General features: G+C 38.6%; 2 protein-coding genes across 3 annotated transcripts; both read left to right on the forward strand.

Moving 5' to 3' along the window:
* The first annotated feature begins 223 nt into the window (after nt 1-223).
* Nucleotides 224-10,028, forward strand: il11b (interleukin 11b). 2 transcript variants are annotated; one of them, XM_040022963.1, is made up of 5 exons: nt 224-318; nt 7,609-7,769; nt 8,254-8,349; nt 8,459-8,626; nt 9,187-10,028. In XM_040022963.1, exons 1-5 carry the CDS (start codon nt 312-314, stop codon nt 9,355-9,357), a joined length of 603 nt encoding a protein of 200 aa, XP_039878897.1. In that variant the 5' UTR covers nt 224-311; the 3' UTR covers nt 9,358-10,028. The 2 variants fall into 2 exon arrangements, with proteins under 2 accessions (XP_039878897.1, XP_039878896.1); XM_040022962.1 differs by lacking the exon at nt 224-318 and adding an exon at nt 5,427-6,246.
* Nucleotides 10,029-12,917: 2,889 nt separating this feature from the next.
* On the forward strand, nt 12,918-18,752 carry si:ch211-171h4.3 (serine/threonine-protein kinase SBK2). Its single transcript, XM_040022964.1, has 5 exons — nt 12,918-13,184; nt 16,242-16,386; nt 16,470-16,672; nt 16,816-16,977; nt 17,197-18,752. The coding sequence occupies exons 1-5, from the start codon at nt 13,179-13,181 to the stop codon at nt 17,818-17,820; spliced, it is 1,140 nt and encodes a 379-aa protein (XP_039878898.1). The 5' UTR covers nt 12,918-13,178; the 3' UTR covers nt 17,821-18,752.
* The last annotated feature ends 5,628 nt before the right edge of the window (nt 18,753-24,380 follow it).

A 24,380-nucleotide genomic window follows, 5' to 3' on the forward strand; every position in this document is an offset into this window, starting at 1 on the left:
GAGGAAAGGAAAATTGCTCAATCTGGTATTTTCTGCTTTTTTTTAATTTATCATTTCCTCCATTTAGAATCACCTCAACAAACAAAGAAATTTGAAGCTTTTTCAGATAAAGGGGGGTTAGAGGAGGGGTGGTTGGCCAGCGTGGGTGTGATGCCTAAATGGCGACGATGGCTGATGACTCAGGTGATGTGTCATACTCTATGCTATAAAAGGGAACTTTTACATTTGTCCACACAAACACAATCACTCACACGTACTGTACTCACACTGGACTCGGAGGAAGGTTTGTTTACTACGGCAGGAGCAGAAACATGAAATGTAAGTTGGTCTAAGTTACTTTTTAAAGAAAGAGGGGGAGGTGTGAGTGACTGTGAGTGTGAGAGTGAATGTTTGTGTGAAGAAGGGGGGCTTTGCTGCACGTGGTCTCCTACTTTTACTTTTAGCCTAAAGGAAGTGGAGAGGGAGAGGCAATGAATGGATGGATGAATGATTAAATCCCGGGCAGTCTGTGGCTGAAACCAAACTCAAAGTGATATTTGAAGTGCTTAAATGTTTAATTTGAACTCTAGAAATCAGCCACTGTTTAGTTTCAGGTTGGGCTGTGATTGGCTGGTGCTGTGTGTGTGTCAGTGTGCATGTCTTTGTGTCTTGGGGGTTTCCCGGGTTGTTCGAGCTGGTTAAAAAGTAGATCCTTAGATAAAAAACAGGTACCCACAGATAAATGTGAAAAGTAAAGTTGCTTAAGTACCCAAGGACTTTAAGCTGAATGGGCTTAGGGTATTAAAAGTGTTGTAGAAAGTAGCATTTGTTTGGCCAACCTACTCTTTAATGCTGACACATGAATTTCCAGGCAGCATTTCACCATAACTGCTCTGTAATGTAACTGCTCAAGGTGGAAGAGAAACACTCTAAGTAATAACTATATCACTCAGATAATGAAGTAGTCGCATAAGGTTGTATAAAATGTAACTACTCAGGTAAAGTAGAGGTATTTAAAATAGTACTGCATGAATGTGTTTAGTTAGTTTTTACTATTGAAATGCTCAGTTATAAAACTGTGCTGTGTAGGATCAAAGTGAAGTAAAATAACTTCACATTACGGTGCTGTTTTAATGTTTTACAGAGGCAATCATCATGTCAACACAGTGTATGAAAGTCATAAATTGTTGTTGTTGCTTAGCTGAGAGATTTGGCAACACTACACGTGGACTTCCTAGTTTCTGACAGCAACAGAAATGAATGGCTGTGTAACTGGCGCACATATTTATGAATGAAAAGGAAGCTGTGGTCACTGGGCAGTGAAGGTGGGCTCTGTGGTTTTCCTTTGTAGTCAGCAGAAAAAACAAAAAACGTTTTGACAGTTTTACTGACATGAAAACACCAGTTTTCCTTTGCTTTCACGCAGTCGTCTGGAGGTAATCAGTCACAGTGACAGGAGGAAAAATAACAGAATAAATCAAGTTGCTACTTTAGTTGTGTGGTCATCTCAGGTTTTATAACATTAAAAGCTGGAGTAGTTTTAAAGAACTGAGCCTGTGTTAACTGTATTCTCTTTATCTGTGCTTTGGGAATGATATTTCCTTGATGCTCATCCAATCAGTTTGGTATTGTATGACACTCTTACTAAGTCAAAAACTACTGGATCATCAACTAACTATAAAAACATGATGACTAGTAACAAAAACAGGAGCCATGAGGCACCCAGAGTCTGTTTATCCAAAAGTTGTGAAAGCTACGAGTCAGGTCATCAGACAGTGATGTCATCATTGCACATCACCAGCATTTACTGTAATGTAATTTGCAGACTCACTATAAGGGGCCTGAACCCTGATTCTGCTGTGGAGTGAGTCAGCTCATATGCCAGCTTGCCCAAGTGGACAAAAATGGTACTGCAACTCATCCACTCCAATTTTTTTTAAACCTCAATATAAACAACCTCAATATTCAGATTATGCGAATCATTAGTACTGCAGTGGTTTTATCCATTATGGTCCAAAGCGTCTTGGGAGATTTCAAGCTTGGCTATGATTTTTTTTTTTTTTTTATAATGTTGTAGTGAGTATGAGTCATTTTAAGGAATAGGTTCCCCCTTGTTAAGCTACATAAATGGATTAGCTGTATGGGGCAGAGCAACGATTAATTCCAGTGAAGTCTGTATATAGCTACATACTGGAGTGATGTCACCCTGTCTCCAGTGAACCTAAGAAAACAGGATGCTGCAGGAATTGAAACTGCACACAGTCATGCTCTGCAATTTGAAAAACAAAGTAAAATAAATGTTTGGCTAATTTAATATTATTAAGAATTGTTAATTAAATCAATGCCACTTATATTTAAGAATCTTTTTCTTCCCCCATTTAGCTGATTTTTATAGCATGAAAATCAGCAATATTTTGACATTTACATGCTTTTGTTCATGTCAGGTTTGGATAGATTCAACAATTTAGTGCTGCAAGAACCTCACAGGTTATATATATGGGACCAATCAGCCACAATGACATGGCACATCTGTTAGGCCAGCAGAGTGGCATTTTCAGCACACTTCCTGTTGCATTTCTCTGTAACAGTAATTTGAAACTGGGCTTGCGTAAATTTCTATAGAACTATTGTACTTTCCAGGATGCTAGCGCGTAATCCTACCAGCAGGACTCATGCCCTCCTTCTCTTGTTTTTTTTTCTGTTCTTTGGCTTTTCTTGAGTCAAACAATTTCTTTCTTCTAGTTTCAACTCTGTACTTGTAGCTCTGTAAAATCGTACCTATAAAAAGAAGTTTAGGCAAACAGACGCTGAAGTTCAAATCCCGAATGATCCAGAGTGACTGAACTTACACCTCACTTTGTAAGTGCAACTTTCACACTCTTGTAACTCTACTCCAGGTCTCCACCTCCACTCCCTAAAGGGAAGTATGTGGCTTGTAAATAGTAAACACTTTTGGATTGTTATAGTGTAAAGCTTTTTAGAGGAGTTAAACAGCACAGTCAGGTTATAATTTTATAGGGTTTGTCACCTTAGGGTGCCACCTTTTAGACTACATAATCATTTGATTCACTGTTAATATAAAATTATATATTTATGTTTATCTGAAGTATCCAAAGTGTTTTTTATTTTAGTTTTGGTAGAAAAACGTATAAACACGTTCTTAGTGCTGTCACTCTGCTCCTGAAACAACCTGTTTGAAAGCCAAACCTCACACTTCAGTTATTACAGAGTTACCATTTTCTTGTTTATTTGATGGTTTTGGAGAAAGATGACAGAGCTCCTCCCGCCACTCAGGCTTTACACTTTATTCACTGGACGGTCTTCAAAGTAAAAGAAGAGCAAATAAGAAGAAATAAGGCGCTCACTGTGTCAGAGAGAAAACACAGGAAACTCCAGTGTTTGTTTGTCTGACTCAGCAAGAAAGAGCACACGAACTCGATCGGAAACGGTGGAAGCTTGTGATTATGTGAGAGCTTGCATGTGCGTGTGTTGATGTTTCGTGCGTGGGTAAACGAGTGCTGATGAAATGACCTGTTAAACACATTAAAGGTGGCCCATTCACTCTGCTTCTTAAGCAACTTTGTTCTGTGCCGTTATGCTGTCACAGCTGTTTACTCTGCCAAATACATGACTGTACGCAGCACTGCTGGAGGATGTTTTTCTTAGTGTGACAGTTGGGTTTTGCTGATGGCTTTTTCAGTAATTTTCCAATAACTAAATGAAGCATTTTGAGCCCTTCACTAACTGAAAATCATTTTAACATGAAGCCTGCTGTTGCATGTGCAAAAGCCACAGTTGCACTCATTCAGTGCTTGTACTTTTGTTATTAACTATTTAGTGTTTGAATCTTGTTCAACACTGAATCCAAAAACTACGCTGTTCTTACAATCAAGCCACGAGGTTTTGTGCTATCGGGGAAAATTGAGGATAAGTGAAGAGCAGACAGCAATATTTTTGTCTGGTGGTCGATGTCTGACTCATATCAGAGTATTAAATTGTTCTCTGATGCAGTATTTTAGCTCTGTAATAAGATCCAGACATGAATGCTGATAGCGGAAAAATATTGTTTCCCAGCTCTTCTTGACCCCCCTGTGCATTTAATACTAAGCACTCATAACAGGAACAAACAGATGAAGAGTGAAAGAGCAAAACTCTTTATATTGAGATTTTTAAGAAGAAAAGAAAGTTATTGACTTGTTGGATGAAGAAGGTGTGTCGTGGTGGTGGTGTGGGGTGGGGGGTGGGGGGACATTTTTTAAAGCCTAAATTCATCAATTTCAGTTACATTAATTAACAAACAGCTCTATTGTTTGTTAATTAATAGTCACATTGTGAATGTAAAAGTACATCTCACCAGATGCGTTGATTTAACAGCCATCTTTTGTTTCAGCATTATGACACTGGTGCCCTCAGTGACTCAGCTTCCATCCATCCATTAGTAAACACTTATTTGGATCATGGGAGGTCTGCGTATTATCTAAGCTTTCTTTAGCTAAAACACTGAGTACACCCTGAACATGTTCCCAGTCCAACAAAGGGCCATATGGATGTCATCTTGGTGAATTTAATTTGGACTAAGACCAAGTGCTATCTAAACAAATAGGGAGAGGCATGATTTTGCTTTCACTGGTCAGTAAGACATAAAAGTATACTACAAGTTCATTATGAAATTTTTAGTCTTTTAGCAAATGAACTCTGTTTTGTTCCACAGGCTAAACTCACAAGACAATCATAACTCCATTAACCTACTTCGAGTTGTAGCTCAGGAGGCAGAGCAGGTCATCTGTTAATCAGAAGGTTGTTAGTGGTTTGATCTCTAGCTGCTTCAGTCTGCATGCGAAATTATCCTTGGGCAAGATGCTGAAGTTGCTCTCCAATGCATTTATTGGAGGGTGAATGTTAAATAGAGAGCATTCAGACCTAGAAAAGGGCCCCAAATTATCATATAGCATTGCTGGGTTTAGTAACTAAAAAGTGGAGGATAAAATTCACATTGTAATGACATTACCGTAACATTTATAAAGTCACAGCTTTATACGTCTGTCTGGCTGCTGACCTTCTGCTTTCCTGCTGTTTCCTGATCAGCCAAAGTCACGAGATGAAATCTGACTTCCAAAGAATAATGTCTGACCAAAGGTCACCAGCAAATTAGATCAAGGTTGAAAGTTATCTTCCAGCGACAGCAGCTAGAATAAAGCTAATATATAGAAATATAGAAAGAAAAACTATAGAAGCAAAAATGGAAGAAATAAAACCTAAAATATAGGGAAGACAATAAGTAGAAACATTTAATAAATTTTCACCTTTACTGAACTGTGTAAAATAATTTAAATATTCAAGTCGTTTTAATTTTAAATGGATAAAACATCACGAAAACTTCACTTTGTTTTCTTAGGTAAACAATTTCACCCTTTTTACCTCATTGTTGACCTCTTTAGCCCATAAAGTATACTGCCCCGAGTGCCTGAGTGGCAGTAAAAGTGCTTAAAGTGCTCCGACACTCATAACAAAGTGGATGTTTTCCCTCTAAAAAGCGCAGCCCGGGGCATCTGCCCGGTGATGTCACCGCCAAGAGATTAATCTGAGTCAGACCTCTGCGCCAGCTCCCTTCTCCTTTTCCAACAAGAGGCCCAGAGCAGGCTGGGAAAAAAAAGCCCACAGCATACCTCTCATTCCTTATCCCTGATCTAACACTAACGGACAGTTCATTTCTTTGTTACTCTGCATAATGGGATTTCTGAAGTTACAAAGACCTGCAGACATGAACTAATCTTGATTTTGGTGTTACTCCTTTCAGTTATGATGAAAAGAAGTTTATGAAATAGAGACAAAACAAACTACAGAAGACTCGTTGCAATTATTCATTCTCAAACAGATAACATCAGGGTGGTTCTTCTTTCCAGGGATTAACTAAGCACAGTAGGAGGTATTCAGTCACGGAGGTCCAGTCCATCAGACTTAATTTTTTTTTTATTGTTCATACGTAAACATTAAATGGGATGGCCATAAAATATAAACACTGTGCTGCTTCTAGTAACATATCTAAAGTGCCCCTCAGCTTTATAGTTTAGTTTGGTGTTCTTGATTAATTGCCTGTTGTTTTACAGCCCTCAACCTTTGCTTCATTAACCTAAATGGGGCAGCAGGAGGTAGCTGTGACTCATGAAAGGTGTTTGAATAGAGTTTACATAGTTAAGCATTTAGCAGCCAAAGAGACAGATAATTTCCCCAGAAACCAGTGGAGACCAAAACCAGAGCTACAACAAGGTATTGATGGAAAATGGCAAATCTGGCATTAATGTGTCATTAGGCAACTGCCAAATTCAGCAAAACAACTTTGTATGATAGTAAAAAGGCAAACTCATAGTTTCTGTTTCCAAAGTGGTCAGTGTAGCAACTATTCTGAAGCCATGCAGCCTAAAATAAGAGACTGTGGTACTGGATACAAAGTATTATTCGCTGTGAGTTAAGTAGAATGTTTTTTAACAGTCTTATAGACAAAGCAGCTATAGTCGTCTTGCTTTTTGTATTGGGTTTATGTCCGTATGGGCTAATCCGTGGTTGCTGCTATAACTTTGTTGAGGTTCGCTACATTTGCATTCTCTACATTTAACCTGAAAGCATAATATCAGCAAGTATGAGCTAAAAATGTCGTTTTAAGGTACTCATCCATTCATTTTTGACTGCTTCAAAAAGAATTGCTGGGAAAAGACAGCGACCATTTGAAGCCATTTGAGGCTCCAGTTTGTGCTGATGTTGTTCCCTGGTGACACTTCTGAGATGTGATTTACCTGAAACAGCGTCTGAAATTTAAAAAAAAATGAAAAGACTTTATGCAGGTCAAATAAAAACAGTGTTATGAAAAATGTCAGCTAACCTGTTAACATGCTGCTTGTGTTTCTGGGAAACACCGGCTATCACTTTGCAGAAAATTTTCTCCTTCCTCCTGTCACACACCCACACTCCTTCAGTACTAAATGCTAACAGTGACCTGCTTTAGTGTCTAAACCACCATCCATGCTTGTTTTATCTCGTATCTGATCTCCTGCTCTTATCTGATTTCTTTGAATTACTGTTTATGTCTGGATCTGATATCTGAGGGTGTGAGGTTTTGTTTTTTTTTTTTTTGTTTGTTCGTTCGTTAGATCTGATCTCCAACAAACGCTTTGGTGTTAATGCTAGCATGTACCTACAGTCGCATCAGATTGATGGTGTAATAGTTCCTAACTGCCGTGACAAATACAGCTGCCTCAGGATTAATCTTGTGGGTCATGTGGTCCAGATTTAGGCTGGAAATGAAAACAAGTTTCCATGTAGCTCTGTGGTTTTTCTATCTGATTCAGAAGCAGCACGTCTGGGTCGCACAGAGGTTGAGTTGTGATACTTTCTGCTGCAACATGAATGCAGCCCAGTAGCCACCTGTTATGAGAGTGTGTGTGTGTGTGTGAGTGTGCAGCTGGGAGCAGCATCAGCTGAATGTTACTCAGCTCGATCCTTTGCTTTGAATAAATGTGGAGCTGGTGTTTTTATGTGGCTGATTGTGTTTTGATGAGGCGAAAGGCCACAGAACCTAATGAAATACACAAGATTGTAACTTATTATTTTGATCCTTTTTTCTTGTCTTTGCAGTTTTCCATGACACCACCTCTTTTCTTCTCTACCTGGTAATACTGGCTGAGCTATTTGTCCATTCGTCGTCCCGTCCCACCCCTTGTCCGTACAGCGTGTTTGAACCAATGATTCATCAGTTGGACAAGATCATCACCTCCTCCAAAAAACTCCATGGTTTGGTAAGGTTTAACTTTACACTTCCTGTTCCAGATCCATGTTGGCTTTTCTGTCATAGAACCATTTTTTTTTTGTTTCAAAACTTGTTGTTATTAGGTCAAAATAAATCAGATCTTTCCTCACTGACCGAAAACTGGACTCCAACTAAGAAATAGAAAAATTTGAGGCGTAATTAAAAATAAGCACGATACACTCGAGCACAAACTTTGTAGGAGTGTTACTGCGAAAGGCTTGTAAAATGTCTCGGTAAATGAGAGAACTGGTTGTGCGCTTTTTAATAAAGCAAGTGAAAAATGAGTCATTTAAAGAACATAGTAAACCACCAAAAGTGAAAGTGCATAACTGTAAACTGAAAGCTTGAAAAATGTCTTATCTGATTCAAGTAAGCATTCTAGTTTATGTTTAACAATTAAAAATCCTATCTAATAAGTATTATAAGAAAATGTGGTTATGTTTTAAACCTCCGTTTTCGCTATATTTTAACAGCCAGAAGCCGAGCTTGTGACCTTCATGGACGTAGAACACAAACTGGACAGTCTTCCTGTAATAAAACACACTGCTGCCCATCTCAACTCGTTGAAGGTAATCATCCAGTTTCTCCTATCAGTGATTTAAACGGTCGAAATGCACTCTAAATGCTATCACAGTTTAAAAGATATTCACTTAATTTGTCGCCTTAACATCTCTGCAGGTTAACGAGTCTCTCTCTCAGCTCTACGTGTACGTCGAGTCCTTCAGGCTGCACACCAAGTGGTTGAAAACTGCACAAGTAAATGTCAGTGTGCCCTTTCAGGCAGCTGAGGGCGCCAGCAACCACCTCGAGCAATTGTCCGATCTCACTAAAAATTTTCTAGAAAAGGTGAGAGCAACAGTATGGCTTGAATTTACTGAGTCTGCTTGTTTTTAGAAAGAAAATCCACTCAAAATGACACACAAGAGATTTCTTACACTTTAATTTAATATTAACTTTAACTGAAAACTGATACTGTTGATATTAGAGCAAAAAGTAAATTAAAGAATAAGGCTACAAAATGTAAAAGATAGTGTTTGACATAACAATGTAAAACTTTAACTTTGACTCACATTCATCTTTTGATTTTTTGTTTTTTTTTGTGTTGTTTTTGACCACGTAGTCATTACATAATTTAATCACCACCTGGGTTAAAAAAATAAAGGAATAAAGACTAAATTCTTAAACTCTTTTTTTCCTGTCTCTCAAAGAAAGCAATGACCAAAATATAGATTAACAAAAGGAAACAAACAAATTAAGAACAGACCTGACATTTAATCATTCAACTCCACAGCTAAATGTATTGTTTCCCATTAAAACTCATCCAGAGAGTGAAGAGAAAACAATCAGTTTTTGTGCTTTCTCTGATTCAACCAATGACTTTTGTCTCTTTTTCTTTCCATCTTCAGATCGGTGAACAAGTTCCTCAGACGGCGTCTCCCTCCCTCCCGGTCGTCTCCACAGCCTTCGAGGCTCTCAGGTTCTCTGTAGAGATCTCAGACCGGCTACAAGTCTTCTGTCATTGGTCAAAAAGAATCTTACGGCAACTCCAGAGACGATCCCCCTGTCCAAAACATTAAACTCAAGCCTCCAAGACAAAACTAGTGATGTCTTCCTACATAACCACTGTCACGTTTTATGATTTTCCCTTCAGCATTTGAGCTGGACTAAAAAATATTGAATATTTGATGTCATATCATGTCATGGCAGGATATGATATTTAATTTTCCATTACTCTGAAATTTTTCATATTTGATTGAGGTCCATGATACAGAACTTTGAGTTAAACGTCTCAACAGTGATAGGGTAATAGATGTTGATGTCTCCCTTGAGATGAACGGTCTGACGTCTTGTCTGTATTTTGTTTATTTGTTTAAAATTCAGTTACTTCACTTTAGTTTATTTTTAACAAATGCCTTTAAAACTGCAACTCCCAGCTGGACTAAACTTTGTGTTTTGTGCTAATAAGTCAGTTTTAGCCTGCTAACATGCTAATCTGAGACAGTGAACATTGAATATCTGCTAGCACCAGAATGTACTGTCGTTGTTATTGTGAGCATTCTTAAATAGCTACTGTAGTTCAAGTACAGCCTTACGAAGCTACTAGCATGTCAGAAGTGGTGAGTAGAGAGTAGAGCTACAGAAAAGTTCAAAAAATGCAAGATAAAGGTTTCAGCATTTTTTAAAATTAGAGAAATCTTACTGGATTATTGGGATTTTCTTTATGCTGCCTGTCATTAAGACCTATTTTGAGAAAAGGAAACGGAATGTACTGTACGTTAATGTAATTTGCTATTTATAAGAAAATATGTCACAGTTTACGTGTCGCCTTTGAAAATGTATTGTATTAATGCACTGTGCTAAGGTACTGTCACCCGTGACCTTTACTCCCTCTCAGACTGTTTACACTCACAGTGCCTGCAGTTCGTGTTTTTTATTGTTATTTTCGGTACATAATTAGGTTACTATTTATAAGCTTTTATATTATGTATTTGTATGTCAGTTTAGCTGCAGATGCAGGCATCTGCAGCTAAACATTTTTCTATGTCAAAGTATTTTGTAATATTTAATAATAATATCTATTATCATTCTATAAACCATCATATTGCTATTTATATATTTGTATGGCTTGTTTTACAGTCATTAATAAAACTGCCTTAGAAACTGATGTAAGTGCTCAGTGTGATACTTTTGGTGTGTGTCTGTCTGTCTGTCTGTGTTTGTTTGTTTTTTGAATATAATTACATTAAAGAGATTTTTGATTATTTACTTTAACATTTGCTCCTCACTTGTTAGAAAAACCTCAGCACTGGTGTTTTTTATAGTTTTGATCATCACAATCTCCCGTGTTGAGTTCAGTATATTTTTGAGTGCATGATGCAGGAAACAGAAGTACAAACATAATGGGAGAGTTTATTACTGATTGTGCAAACCAAACACAAAATCCAAAATTGTTGAGTCCATGAAGGCGTGATGAACAAACCACCAGGGAACCCAAAGATCCAAAAAGGAACGTGAAACCGGAAACACAGAGATGACATTTTTATATTTTGGCTGCTTTGACACAGTAATTTTCCAACCTTTGAGTAAGATAAAGCATATCTCTATTTTAACTGAGACCATAAACTCATGAGGAAATCTTCACTGAGTTGTAAGTCAAAAGTAATTTCCAAACCCTTGAAGTTGCTTTTGATGTCATAGGAGTCGCCCCCTGTTGGCTATTAGAAAAAATGCAGGGCACTTCAGCATTGACTTCCCTTTTTAGATCCAGAAGTTTCCATCTTTTATATACAGTTTATATATATATATATATATATATATATCTGCCCAAAACGGAACATGGTTTTATACAACTTTTCCCCCTAAAGCTGAATAAATACTCCTAGCTTCTTGAGTAGAAAACACAAACATGCCATACATGTCAGTGGAATGCTAAAACTTTTAAATAGCAGGGGTAAAAGTGCCCACACAAGTCCGGGTGACACATGAGGGGAATGTACCGACTGCCACTGTTCAGCTGCGACCTGTAACCCTGAACTGAAGTGACACCGTGTTGCTTGCATAATGAGGATTGCATATGAGCGTGTTGACATGTAGGCACAGACAGATGATCTCACCCACAGACAGACTTTCACTGTAACTAATATGAGGCCTCCAGAGGAACACTGCAGTTGTCCAGTATGTGTGGACTGTGGTGGCTGGTAGCAGCTGAGAGCAGGATCAGTGAAATCACAAGGGGTCTGGGTGTTACAGGAGAATCCTTTCACTGGATATAGAGCTAGAGAGGGTTGAAGAAAGGCGTGACTATATGTGTATGATGTGTGCTAATGGGTTGACTTAGTGACCAACGGGGCAACAAGGGACCAGAAGAGGAGGGAATAACCAAAACAACAATATGCTGATTTAAAATAGTTTTCGTTTTATTGGTACCATTAAAAAATATGACACCAATGTTCAGTTTGGTTCAGTTCCTCATAGATTACTATGAGCTGATAAAATGCTCTTCATCTCGGTGCCAGAGGACACTTCACTGGTGTTTACAAGTCAATGTTCAGAGCAGCTGGTGAATATTTAAGATGACAGAGAAAAAAGAAAAAGAGGAAAGGAACATAAAAGACATGCTGATCATGCTACAGATTAGAAACAGGCTGAATAAAGATTCTTCAGCTTTTTTTGAATGACACTTGTTGATTTAAAATCACAAAGCCAAATATTTGGGTCATTACAGGAATGTAGTCTCATATGTTCCACGTCCTCTGCTTCACCACATCTGCACAAGAAGAGTAGACCACAGTTACGTGTGGGAGCTGAAAACAACTCAATACATTACTGTAAGTGCAATAAATGCTTCCCAGTGAGTGCTGAACCTAACATGACTGCATGAGGAAAAGAATCCAACTGTCGGCTACGTTTTCCTTTGAGAGCAACAGATTTTTGTGGGGGTTTGTACTTTCTCCTTCCATGCTCTTCCAAGCTAGTGTTCCTTTTTGAAAGTATGCAGGTCTACCATTGTTAGGTGGCACTGAGGTGTGGTGTAGAAAGCCACTCAAGCTTTGGCATTCAAAGTAAATATCAGATCTCAGATATTTGCATTCCAATCACAGCAGTAATAAATTTTATCAAACTGAGTGCCATATTAAGTGAGATTTATTCTTTGACTTGATCACCTATCCATTTTCTTAACCATTTATCCAGCTATCCAGGACTATACCGTGGATCCAGACTAATTCCATTGTCCTTTGCTGCAGCTGTCTATTGTCAAACCACCAACATTTATTCTTTAGCAGACAACAAAAGCCATTTAAGATGTGTCATACTTTCTACAAATTTCTGGGTTTTTTTTTTACTTTATTTTTATGACAATGTGCACTAAAGATTATTTCATAGAGAGTCATGTTTTTAGCAGTCGTCAGTGCCACTTGTGGATTGTTAACTGCTTTTAAGTCAATTTTGAAATTACAGTCACAATTGTAAAATGTGTGAAATGTTCAACAGAGATAACTGGTGCAAAACACAGGTCAACTGAACTCAAAACCCAAATAATGACAGGTTGGAGGTAACATACGGTCTTCTACACACACAAACATGCATGACACCCTTCAGGATCCGCCTTTCACTGCAATAAGAGAGGACACGAGGAGGAGGGGAGGTGAGGACAGATCACTTTGGGATAAAGGTTGTAGCAGCAGCAGCCACGAAAGCCTCTCGCAATCCAGTCGAAGGGTTTTCCTGACTGAGTGCAGACTACAACCAAACTCTACCGGCTGCGACAATTCTGCATTTTGGTGCGGTGGGTGGAAAGAAGACTCGGCGTGGAGGCTCTACCAGCTGGTGCACCTGCTAAATGAAGAGGAGAACGTAGCTTTGGATCACCGACTTTGAACTGAACAACTGCAGCAACATGACGGTAAGTCAGAGGTGGAGAAGTATCCTGTGTAACAAGGACAGTTATTCTCGAAGGAGATATTTTAATTATTGATTTGTCCTAACCTGGACCAATCAAACCCAAATTACCTCTGGAAAACTTAAAAAAATACACTGGCTCATCCAATCATTTAAAAATAATTTAAATAGAGTAACTGGATACAATGCACACTGCACTCACAGTGTATGTGCATTAATATGTCGAGCCCATCAAACTTGGCCCAATTACAGTTGAGAATTTTAAAGAAAATATATTTAATTACTAAGAATTTGGAACCATTAGAAATTCATTAGGACCATGTAAACTATAAAAAGTGATGGTATGGTAATGGCCACATCATGTATTTAGTATGGCTCATTTCAGCATCAGCTGTTTACAGTGATTGCTTTACACATGTTTTCTATTATTTGTAAATGTTGCTCTACATGTGAATCATAAACCCAAATGGCTTAATTACTAAATTAGTGCAAAATATGATTTTGGGCAGAGGTATGAGTACAACGACCACACCCATCATTCGCAGCAATGCCTTTTATGGCAAACATGGTCAAAAACTGGCCGGTTTTAAGAGTTAAACCGTCTGGTGGTCAGTAAAAATATAACGTGCATTTGGACAAACAGTACTTTGTAATTGATGTAAATATTTTGTATTACCACACAAATGCTACAAATCTTGGTACCCTAAGTAGCTTATAGGATTAGTTTCTTCAAGATTGAAGCAGTAATCTACGAGTTTGGGAACAGACATAGAGCTATACATATACTACACTCATTAAAGTATGATTATTTCAGACTCTATGCATCCTTTGTATGTTATTAATCTTCATGGTGTAAGATCTAACACGTGTCAGTCTCTGGTTTTGCTAAGGTGAAGAAACACACAGACACATTAAAAGGCACAGAAAGAACATCTTATTGTCATAGGTGCTTTGTGGTCCCCAGAGATCCATTTTCATATAGAGGACATCACCAGGTCATTTATCTCTGAGACACATCAGTTACTACTGGTCCAGCTTTGTGTTTGTCTCAGCCCGGCATCCCACTGAGGGCTGCTGGAGTTGTTCTGGTCAGGCTGAAACTGATCCTGACTTCATCTTACATCTTTCTGACCTCCGAGGCCGTCGGCTATGCTGCTCTTTAAGCATCGTCTTAACTGCCTCTTTGCATTTAGTCTCACTAATGGAAAACTTTGGATTTTTCCCTGTTATCTGAGCAGGAATCTTCTACATGATCCCTGCTCTTCAGTTAAACCATGTACCTTCATATTTAGAGATAAAAGAAGCATATTAAAATGTATACTGTGTGTTTTAACACTTATTATTAGACCCACAATAACAAAGATGTTATATTTTTTAAAAAGTCACAAACAATTTACTCCCTCATTTACTGATCCTGTTTCTCCCTTCCCACTGTTGCCAAAGTGCTTCCTCACAGGGTGTCTTGTCTGATTATTGGGGTTTTCTCTGTGTTTTTGTCTTTACCTTACAATATAAAGCACCCTGAGGTAACTGTTGTAATTTGGAACTATATAAATCAAATTTAATTGAATTGTTTATCTGACAAATTACATATAAACTGCTGCAAAGGATCAAATGGTCCTGCCATTTATCTCTGATAGTTAAGTAATCTGGGCATTACACAGATGATCAGAGGGTTAGAGTTCAGTTTCCACCCAAACCACCCAGTAGAAGAGGATTAGAGAGCATAAAATGACATCCACTGATGTTGCAACAGTTTTTATTATTATTATTATTATTATTATTATTATTATTATTATTATTGATAGCTATCAAAAAGCATGGGATAAATATTTGTTGCATTTATTTTAGGAAGGCACATTTTTCCAAAGTTATAATCTTCATTTCTTTAAAATGGAAACTTAATGCAAAAACTTAATTTGGTGCAAATGATTAAAAATAAGGTGCATTTATTCCCAGCTAACTGCTAATGTAATGTAACTCTTTCTTGGGGCCCTTTTATGAAATTAAAGACAAATAAGAGTAAAATTACCAAATTTTATGGGCAGAAAAATTTAGGTAGATCCGAGTCATTCTCTTAGTGTGAACAAAGCCTCAGTGAAGGGTTCACGGCCTCTGTGAGCAGCACATTGACGGCTCTGAGCTGTTCACTGATGAGCTGTAATGAGCCGCTCCCTGTCTGGATGCGTACGGTGACAGTTAATCCAAACTAACCCAGGCCCGAGGGTGCCAGCTGGAGTGGAAACATCACCAGACAAAACAAAACACTGCTGCGTGTGTGACTGTGTGTGGGGATTTAACGAGGCTATTAACAGACATGTTTATACCCGGGAACGAGTATTGCAAGCATCACCATGACGACGATCATCCCTGCAATGGTGGTGTTACATTCCAAAGAGCTGCGAGGGATTCAGTTCAGAAGAGAGATATTTTAGGAAGTCAGTAGTATGATATCAATAAATAGTGTGGAGTCTTGTCACCATCATCTGCTTACATGAAATATAAGAAACCTGCTTATTCAGCCTGCTTTTACACAGGGACACTACTTACCTAGAAATCTTATTATGCTGGTTTAATGTTTTGTTATCTCACCCCCTCTATTCAATTAGATGTGGGCTTTAAATTAACCACCAACACTCAATTGCAAGACTAATATAAAATGTTATCACTATGCGGGTTTCTAAGCAACCACATAATCAGGTACTCCTGAAACCTACTGAGCACTTACCCAACCTACTTTGTTGCGGTAAAGATCTTTTAATAGATTTAAGAGATTACCTGTTGATTTCTTATTGACTGATACAAATTAATAAAGGTCATGTTGTTTTCGGCTTGTCACATAGGTTTTAGACAATTTTTAGACACTTTTATACAGATTTTTGAGTGACTGATTATGGTGAGTGAGATCTAAGAAAGCTGCTTGGGATAGCCAAAGGTCTTACTGAATTTATGCCCCCCCCCAAAAAACAAAAACAAAAAAAAAAAAAAAAAAAAAAAAAAAAAAAAGAAACCACTGGAAGAGCATTGGTGTAATTACAGTACTTTGTGTTTATTTGTCCAGGCTGCCGCAAAACTTTTGGATGAGATGTGTCACCTGACGGCTCAGTCTCTGAACTCAATGGACACATCAGAGCACTTCAAGGTCCTGAAGCTGCTGGGTGAAGGCTCATATGGAAAGGTTATGTTGGCTGTACACAGAAAGAGAGGTGAGGAGCTAAACAAACACATTATGGCTTCAAGATCCCCTAAAAACACACCTACATCAGTACTACATCTTTGGATCTTTCAGGTACTCCGATGGCTCTGAAGTTCTTCCCTCGTGACTCTACTTCTCTGTTCTCTTTCCTGAGGGAGTATAACCTCTCCCTGTCATTCTGTACACACCCATCCCTGACCAGAGCTCTGGGAATAGCCTATTCCACACCATCACACTACATCTTTGCTCAGCAAGCCAGCCTCTTCGGTGATCTGTACGAAGTCATCATACCTGAGGTATAAAGATTTTAACAAAGGACTTGTGATTCCTGAACAATTTAACTCACACTGTATTTATGTTTTGGAAGATAATTTGTTTTGTTAGACTTTGAAATAATTATTTTATATTTCTATCTTCTTCTTCTCCATTTGTTCTGTAGCTTGGTATGGAGGAGGACTGCTGTCAGCGGGTGGTGTCTCAACTGTGTGGTGCACTTTCCCACCTGCACTCTCTTGGTTTTGTCCACAGAGATCTCAAACCAGAAAACGTCTTCCTTTGTGACTCTGCCTGCCGCTGGGTCAAACTGGGAGACTTTGGCATGGTCAGTATGAAGGACAAAACTAACATAAATAACAATAGCATCTAGCTGGCAGGTCTATTAACAAGCTGTTCGCTAAGATATGATGCAGAAGAAAACCAAGTAAAAGCAGCCGCCTATGGCTCAGATGTGGTCTGCACAAGACTTTTGGCATATTTCATCTAATTTATCCATATTTGCATCCACTATCAGTCTAAATGTGGCAAATCAATATTTACCCAGGTAAAGTCCAGGGGAACCAGGATCCCAGAAGTCTGGTACAGTTCTCCTTACTGCACCCCCGAGGCTGAGGTTGCTCGAGGAAACAATGACAGCAGCAATATAACTGATGGAAATGATGGCATCAAGGATGGTGAAGAGAAGAAGAAAAAGAGAGTTTGGGTTTCCGTGGAGCCAAGTACGGACAGCTGGGCACTGGGCATCCTGACATACGCCATGCTTACCGGCAGCCACCCCTGGGCTGAAACAGCCAGCGACTGCCACTCATACCTGAAATATCAAGAGTGGTTTGAAAGAAGTAAAAGCCCCAACGATGAACTGGACGTGTGGGCTGAGCCACAAACAGAGAGCCCGCAGGATCTGGATGAGGCTGGACTGGAAAAGAAGAACCACATTCCCAAAGCTCCCCAGTTTGCATGTTTCACCCATTTGGCCTGTTCCTTTTTCCAGTCACTCCTCAACCCACGGCCACAGCTTCGTAGGCAACCTGATGAGGCTTTGAGTTACCTGGGAGGAGACTGGATGATGGAGAAAGAGAGGGTGAGGCTGGAGAAGGCGCGTAAGAAGAGTAGAGGGAAAGGAGGGATCAGAAACATGAAAGAGATGGAGGGGAGAGGAGAGCGTTAAGTTAACAAAGTCTACCAAAACTAAGCTGAAAGAGACAAATGTCTTTCTATGCTCTTTTCTGTCTTCACTTTAACCTTACAAAAGCCTCCTGGAGATCTCTTCCTGTTAAAAGGAGTTCTTCCTCCCTACTCTCGCCAAGTGCTGACTGATAGGGGATCATTGGGGTTCTCCCTCTGATACTATGGAGGCTTCACCGTAATCACAAAGCACCTTGAGACAACTTTTGTTGTGAATGCCCACATTAAAAAATGAACTGAATAGAAATTACATTTGAAAGTTGAGCACATACGATTTATAATATTCACAAGTTAAAATTTTGTAACTGTACATCACTGCTTTTTAAATGCTTTCTGTTTTTCTGTTGCATAGATTAACACAAAAAAAAATACTACACTATGGCCAATGCTGAGGTAAGCTTCTATTACATTTAACTGCGAGCCATCAGGTTGTGTAAGGGAAAGGAAGCAGGTGGTCGATGTGTTAGAAGAAAAAAAAAAATCACCTCCCACATGTTTAACCTCTAAACATTAAGAAAACAACTTTGGAAAAATTCCCCTTGTTAAAACAAAACTGGTTTATGGGGAATTTGCTTTCTGGGAAACTGTCGGTTAGTGAGGAAGTCTAACAGCTGCTTGATTCACGTCAAATAAATGAAAAATATTTACTTTAACCAACATTTTAAATGACCAGTGTAGAAACAGCTGTAGGCATCAAGATTATTTGCATTAACTGGTGTGTAACTAGTCTGTTTAGTGTGTAATGATCACATGCGATAACTTCTGCAGGGCACTGCATCTATATTTGACTCTAGATTTCATACGTCATAGCAGGCTATGAACTGTAAATAGACCGCAGCAGAGCCAAGTCATAAACACCTCTGAGGTCCACTTTAGACCACAGAGGGGGTTTTGACTGTTTGGTTTTTGGCTTTATAAAAACAGTTTTCTGAAAGTAATAATATATATTAACACTTTAATAGCACCTTACAAAGTTTAGCTAATGTAACTCATTATTATTGTTATTAGCTATCACTAAGCTCCTGGCAGCTCATGTGTAGCATTTTATGCACTACCAAAAGACTAATTTTGTTTTATTTTGTATTGTAAAACATTATAAAATACAAAAATTATTATACATAATAATGAGACTGTGTAAATACTTCTGTAGCTGTATAATGATATATTGTTTATAAAGTATACTTTTAATGTAATAAAATTATTTTTATATATGACCATTTTATTTGAATGTAAGTTGTTTTACAATTATATGCATTTGTGAGGATTTTAAACATGCTGACCTAACATGTATGCACTGATTGGATCATATCTCAGTAATGTTCTAGTAAGATTATATACCACACATGCACGCACTCACAGACACACACGGTAAGGATCCGCTGGAAAGCTTCCCAATGTGTTTGCAAAAATAGGGCCCTGGTTGTAAATGTGTCGTTACAACCTTTCAGCACTGAGTATGTGCCGCGGCCCACAGTTCTGACCCCTCAGCACCACATTGCAGCCGGATCGCACGCGGTCATACTTTCTCCTGCAATTGCAATCAGCTGGACTTTTAACACAGAGGTCAGTTTCACCACAGACACAGTGAACTTTACCAAACATGGACTGACAACTGAGACAGACAAATAATGACTGAAACACACACAACTCTTACTCAAACACACACATAGGGCACAAAGGAGACCCAGTGAAAATAAAACATGACAAAAATATATAGCTGGTCATTTGTGAGTACCAAAGGTCTATGAACCTCAAGAATTGGCAGCTGAAGTCTTTCAGGTGTTTTCAGTCCATGAAAGGTGTGAATTGATGCTCCTATTTTATCTGAAGAGCAGTGCGATCCATCAGAGTCTGAGTCCATTACTGAGGACCACCGAAAGAGAGTTATTGTTGCTCATCACACTACACTCCACAGTCTGACAGATTATTTACAAACACAAGAAAACACTTTTAACCATCAAATGAGCGATTAAACAACAAATATCCCTCTGAGAGTAAGGCGTGTATTAGGAAATCATAAAAGTCAAAAAGGTAGTAAAGGGGGCAACTTTAGGGAAAGGGAAAATCCTCTCATGTCTGCTAATGTTCATGTTAATGAGGAATAATGTGCAGCTGGTCTAAATCTGTAGTTTGCTAAATATAACCTGGACCTGCCAAACATCTGTTTGAACAACGTTTCAGATGAGACTAAAATAGAACTTTTGGCATTGAATGTAAATTGTTTGGAGATGAGAAACCATTGCATTCCTGCATAATGGTGTCTTTTTTTGGGTCTGTTTAGCTAGACTGGGGTCAGGACAACTCACCGTCTTTGATGGAGCAATGCATTCTTGAATAATACTTCAAAGGAAAATGTTAGGATATCTTTCCGTGAACCGAACAATGAGAGACAGCAAGAAATTTAGCTTAAGCACACAGCTTCTGCTACCGAAGAATGGATGGTGATATTTTTGAATGACCAGGTTTAAGTGTTGACCTTAATCCACCAAAAATGTTGTGGAAGGATTTGATTGGAGCAGCTTATGTGAGGAAACCCACCAACACCGCAGAGCTGAAGCTCCTGAGCAGCTAAAATTCCTCATTTATTGGAATAATGAAGGTTCTGCTGCACAGGCACTGAAAGCATCATACCTGTATATTTGTTTTCCACTTCACAGATATGTTTTACCAGCTAAGTATAATATCACTGTGGTTTTGGTACATCTTTGGAACATTTGGCTAATGTTTTGGTTTATATTTATAATTAAATTCACCTGCATGATGCTGTTTCAGATACAGGAGGAGATGATATGTAACACAAAAATACAATACCATTACCAAAACTGTTTTATCTGCAAAGTTGCTCATAATAAAAATAAACTGGATACATTATTTTGGTTTCACCATCTGCACACTTTGAGAGTCCAACTTAAAATCACAATTTCTCCACTAACAGATACTTTTCTATCATTTTCATAGTTGGAACTGAATGCTACAGGCTTATATATGCTCGCTGAAACTTCTAGTGTCAATTTCTCTGGCTCAGAAGGTGACAAAGCCAGCTACTGTATCTTTGACACATCTGTGGAAAAGTGAAAGTCAGCAGCTTTCAGAGTGTGAGAGGAGAGGGAGAGTGGGAGGTGTGGCTGACCGCAGAATGCCGAACTGCTGCCAGGCGTAATAAAAACCTGCAGTCGTAAATGACAAGCAGAGGTGAAATCAAAAACAAGACAAGGTTCTTTTTGTACCTTTCACTCTCTTTGAGAATATAAGATGCACTCGCATGAAAGTAAGTTTGCTTTTGGCCCACAGCTTTGCTATGGAAGCCCAGAGTTTCCATGGAAAAGCTTGAGGAGGCAGCTGTGCTATTAAATGGAAAATACAGTTTTAACCAGACATAGGTTTACCAAACTTTCTGGTTATCTGTCATCTTTATGATGTTATGTTTAACAACACAAAATTCAATAAAGAAGAATTTTTGTGCGGCTTTTTTAAATTTTACTTGGCGTCTTGTGCACCACACTGTGATGAGCTCATCGCCGTCATCTGTGGCTGGAAGCCAGAGACCCCACTGGTGATTGGTTAGAATGCAGTTTTAGAGGAAACAGATGCACAGATGACACTGATGCTTTATCTGAAGTGTTTCCAAACTGCACTCTTTAACCACCTACACCACCAACCACAACTCTGCCCTTTTAGGACTGGAAACAACTTCAAGGCTAATTGGTTCTCATCTATAGTTAAAAGAGCAGCTGCTTCCACAATGGAGTTTATTGTAGAAATAATATATAGTTCTTCGAGTGCCCCCTACAGAGCCCTCAGTAGCAAATCTACATGTATCATCTCTACACAGCACACACAGCCATGATCGTGTTTCACCTTGTAAATGTATTTTTAGTCATGATCATATCTTTAATTCAGTTGAGAGTTTGCTCGTCAAATCTTTTCCCCATCAGTTGGATAAACTAAAGCGCACATGGCCATGAGGCTAAAAATACAGCTGGATGGTTTCTCTCATTCCTGAAAAGCTGAGATTCTAAAGTCATGAACTGTGTGAACAAACTTACAGGTGCAAATATTTCTTCGTTTATACAAAGACATCACTAGCATGAAAATCATCCAGCTAAGTTGCTGGTTCAGGTTTCTCTGAAAATGTCAGATCAAAAAAGTCACTCATCTTTTAACCTTTGACCTTTAAAGCTCTGACCCCAGCAATACCTGAATCACCCTAACATCCAGTTTCATGTAGATTAAATCAAGAAGCATAGTTAAATGAAGAGATCATCTGCAAGGAGCAGCAGTTTGTAAGTTATCTTATAAACCTCGCCGTGCCAGAAGTCGTGAATTAGTGAGCTCGTTAAAGAGAGACGGTTTGATGATCGTATCACAATCTCGAAGGCCAAAGGGCCCGGGGCGGGGGGCAGACGTGGCCGGTGGCCTGAGACCTGCTCCCATCCAAACTTCTGACATTTCACTTGATATGTTGCATTAACGCTATGTGAAGTATGCCAAGATTGTGTGACAGTATGTATGACTGGTTATTTATCTAACAAGCCGACAAGATTAAATGTATCCTATAAGTGTAAGGAAGTAATTAAAAACTGAGAAACTGAATTTTAAAAAACTTGCTGTGTTTTGTGTGGCTACAGTACAAATGAGAAACAGAAAACAGAAAATATACAGCAGCATACTGTAGCCCTGTGCAGTACCTGGTATTTCAATTGAAATATGAAAAACTGCAGGCCAAATACATCAAACAGACTCTGGGCTCAAAAACTACACATGTACCAAATAAACAACTCACAAAAATATGAGCCCCAACCAGAGAACAGCTCACTCCTTAGTCTGGATCTTTAGATGTAACACAAATTTATCATATTCATCTATTTGTTTCACTTTGGCTCTCTTTAACCTTCATATTATCCAGTTTAATTAAGTTTCATTTTCACCCTGCTTGTTAATTTAACTGAAAAGTTACAGATGAAATTTTTCCTGGAAACAAGCAGCAAAAATCATCCTTCAGCCGTTATTCCTGTGAGAGCAGCTTTACTCCAGTTCTGCAGCCAGTAGGACCTGCAGTAAGAATAGGACAAATATCAGGGAAATTGTTCAAATTTGGACAAATATTGTTTTACATTTTTACATTTACAGAAACTTTGCTACTAAATGTGAGTGCTATATCTAAATAATTGTTAAGCATCTCCTTAAACAACAATCGTTGTGTTTGGACACTTGGAACGGGTTTGCCTTGAGCTGTGGTCAAGGGTCCAACTCTGTTGTGTTTACAGCTTTAGCTAGAAGCATTTTAAAGGTTAAATATAAATATACACACTTTTTATGTGACCGTAATAGTTACTTGATCATGTGACTGTCTCGATGTTTTCACTGAGATGCCTAAATGAGGACAGCTGAGGCCAGTAAATGATTTTGAAAAGTTTTTTTTTCTTCTGATTCTGAATGAAGCCACTTCACTGCTCCAGACTTTACCTCATACCATGCTGATGTAGAATTGGCATTTGTTTGGTGGAGCAGAGCGTGTACCAAAAAACAAACAAACAAAAGTTTAAAAAAAGACACTGCAGTGTTGTTTTGTGGCTGACTTTAAATGAAACTCATATGTGCTGAGACAAGAGATTCAGAGCAGAATTTAAATGTACACTTGAACCTCATTTGGATCTGAAGGAGGAAAATCGATCTCCTCTAATGGGTACATGTTGACTCCAGGAACAGGCTTTGGATTCTTTAAATCGTATCCCTGAGCCAAGAAATAAAGTACTTATGTATTTTTTATGGAGTGCTGATGAGTGTGCTCTTGAAGGTGATGCTAGGCTATGATTAGACTCAAGTCCAGCTGGCTGTTTAGTTAGTCTGTCTGAGTGAGCTGCACCAGACTGGTTTCACAGACTCTGTTGTAAATGCATCATTAAAGCTGTCATTTTTTTCTGCAGACATTGAAAAGATGGTGGATTTTGTGGATTATTTACTTAACAGGTTAGGTATAAGGATTGTGCAGGGACGTAGAGACAGTCTGTAACTATAACTGTACAAAAAGAACAAATATTGCTGGGATATTGTGCGCAAGCATAATATCAGTATTAACTGACTGTTCATGCCCAAATCACCCCCAGGCCAGAGAAAAAAGAAACGTGTCCCATTGCTCCAGATGGGCAGTTTACCTGCCAGTGACTTTACTCTTGCAACAATGGCATCTCTTGGTCAGATGGCAAAATTTTAATTTGTCCCAAAGGACGACTAAAATTGCTACTGAGTGTTTAAAGTACGTGAGAACCTGCAGGGTTTACAGGCGTCAGAAAGGAACAAAAACAAGTTTTTATCAGAAGTTTCAGTGTTGTGAGTAATGCACATTACACATCAGAGTCAGGAATGACCTGTTAAATTTGATAATCACACTTGTGATAGAGATAAGGAGATTCTCTGGAAAGTGAAACTAAATCTTTAGTGAGAATGCAGGGATAACAAATAAAATGAAAGCCCAGAATTTCTGTGTAGTGTGATAGAGAGATGTTACAGAGCATGAGGTGACCCAGATCGGAAAAAGGATCT

The sequence above is a fragment of the Simochromis diagramma genome, unplaced genomic scaffold (assembly GCF_900408965.1).
Source record: "Simochromis diagramma unplaced genomic scaffold, fSimDia1.1 OVJJ01000307.1, whole genome shotgun sequence".
NCBI lineage: Eukaryota > Metazoa > Chordata > Actinopteri > Cichliformes > Cichlidae > Simochromis > Simochromis diagramma.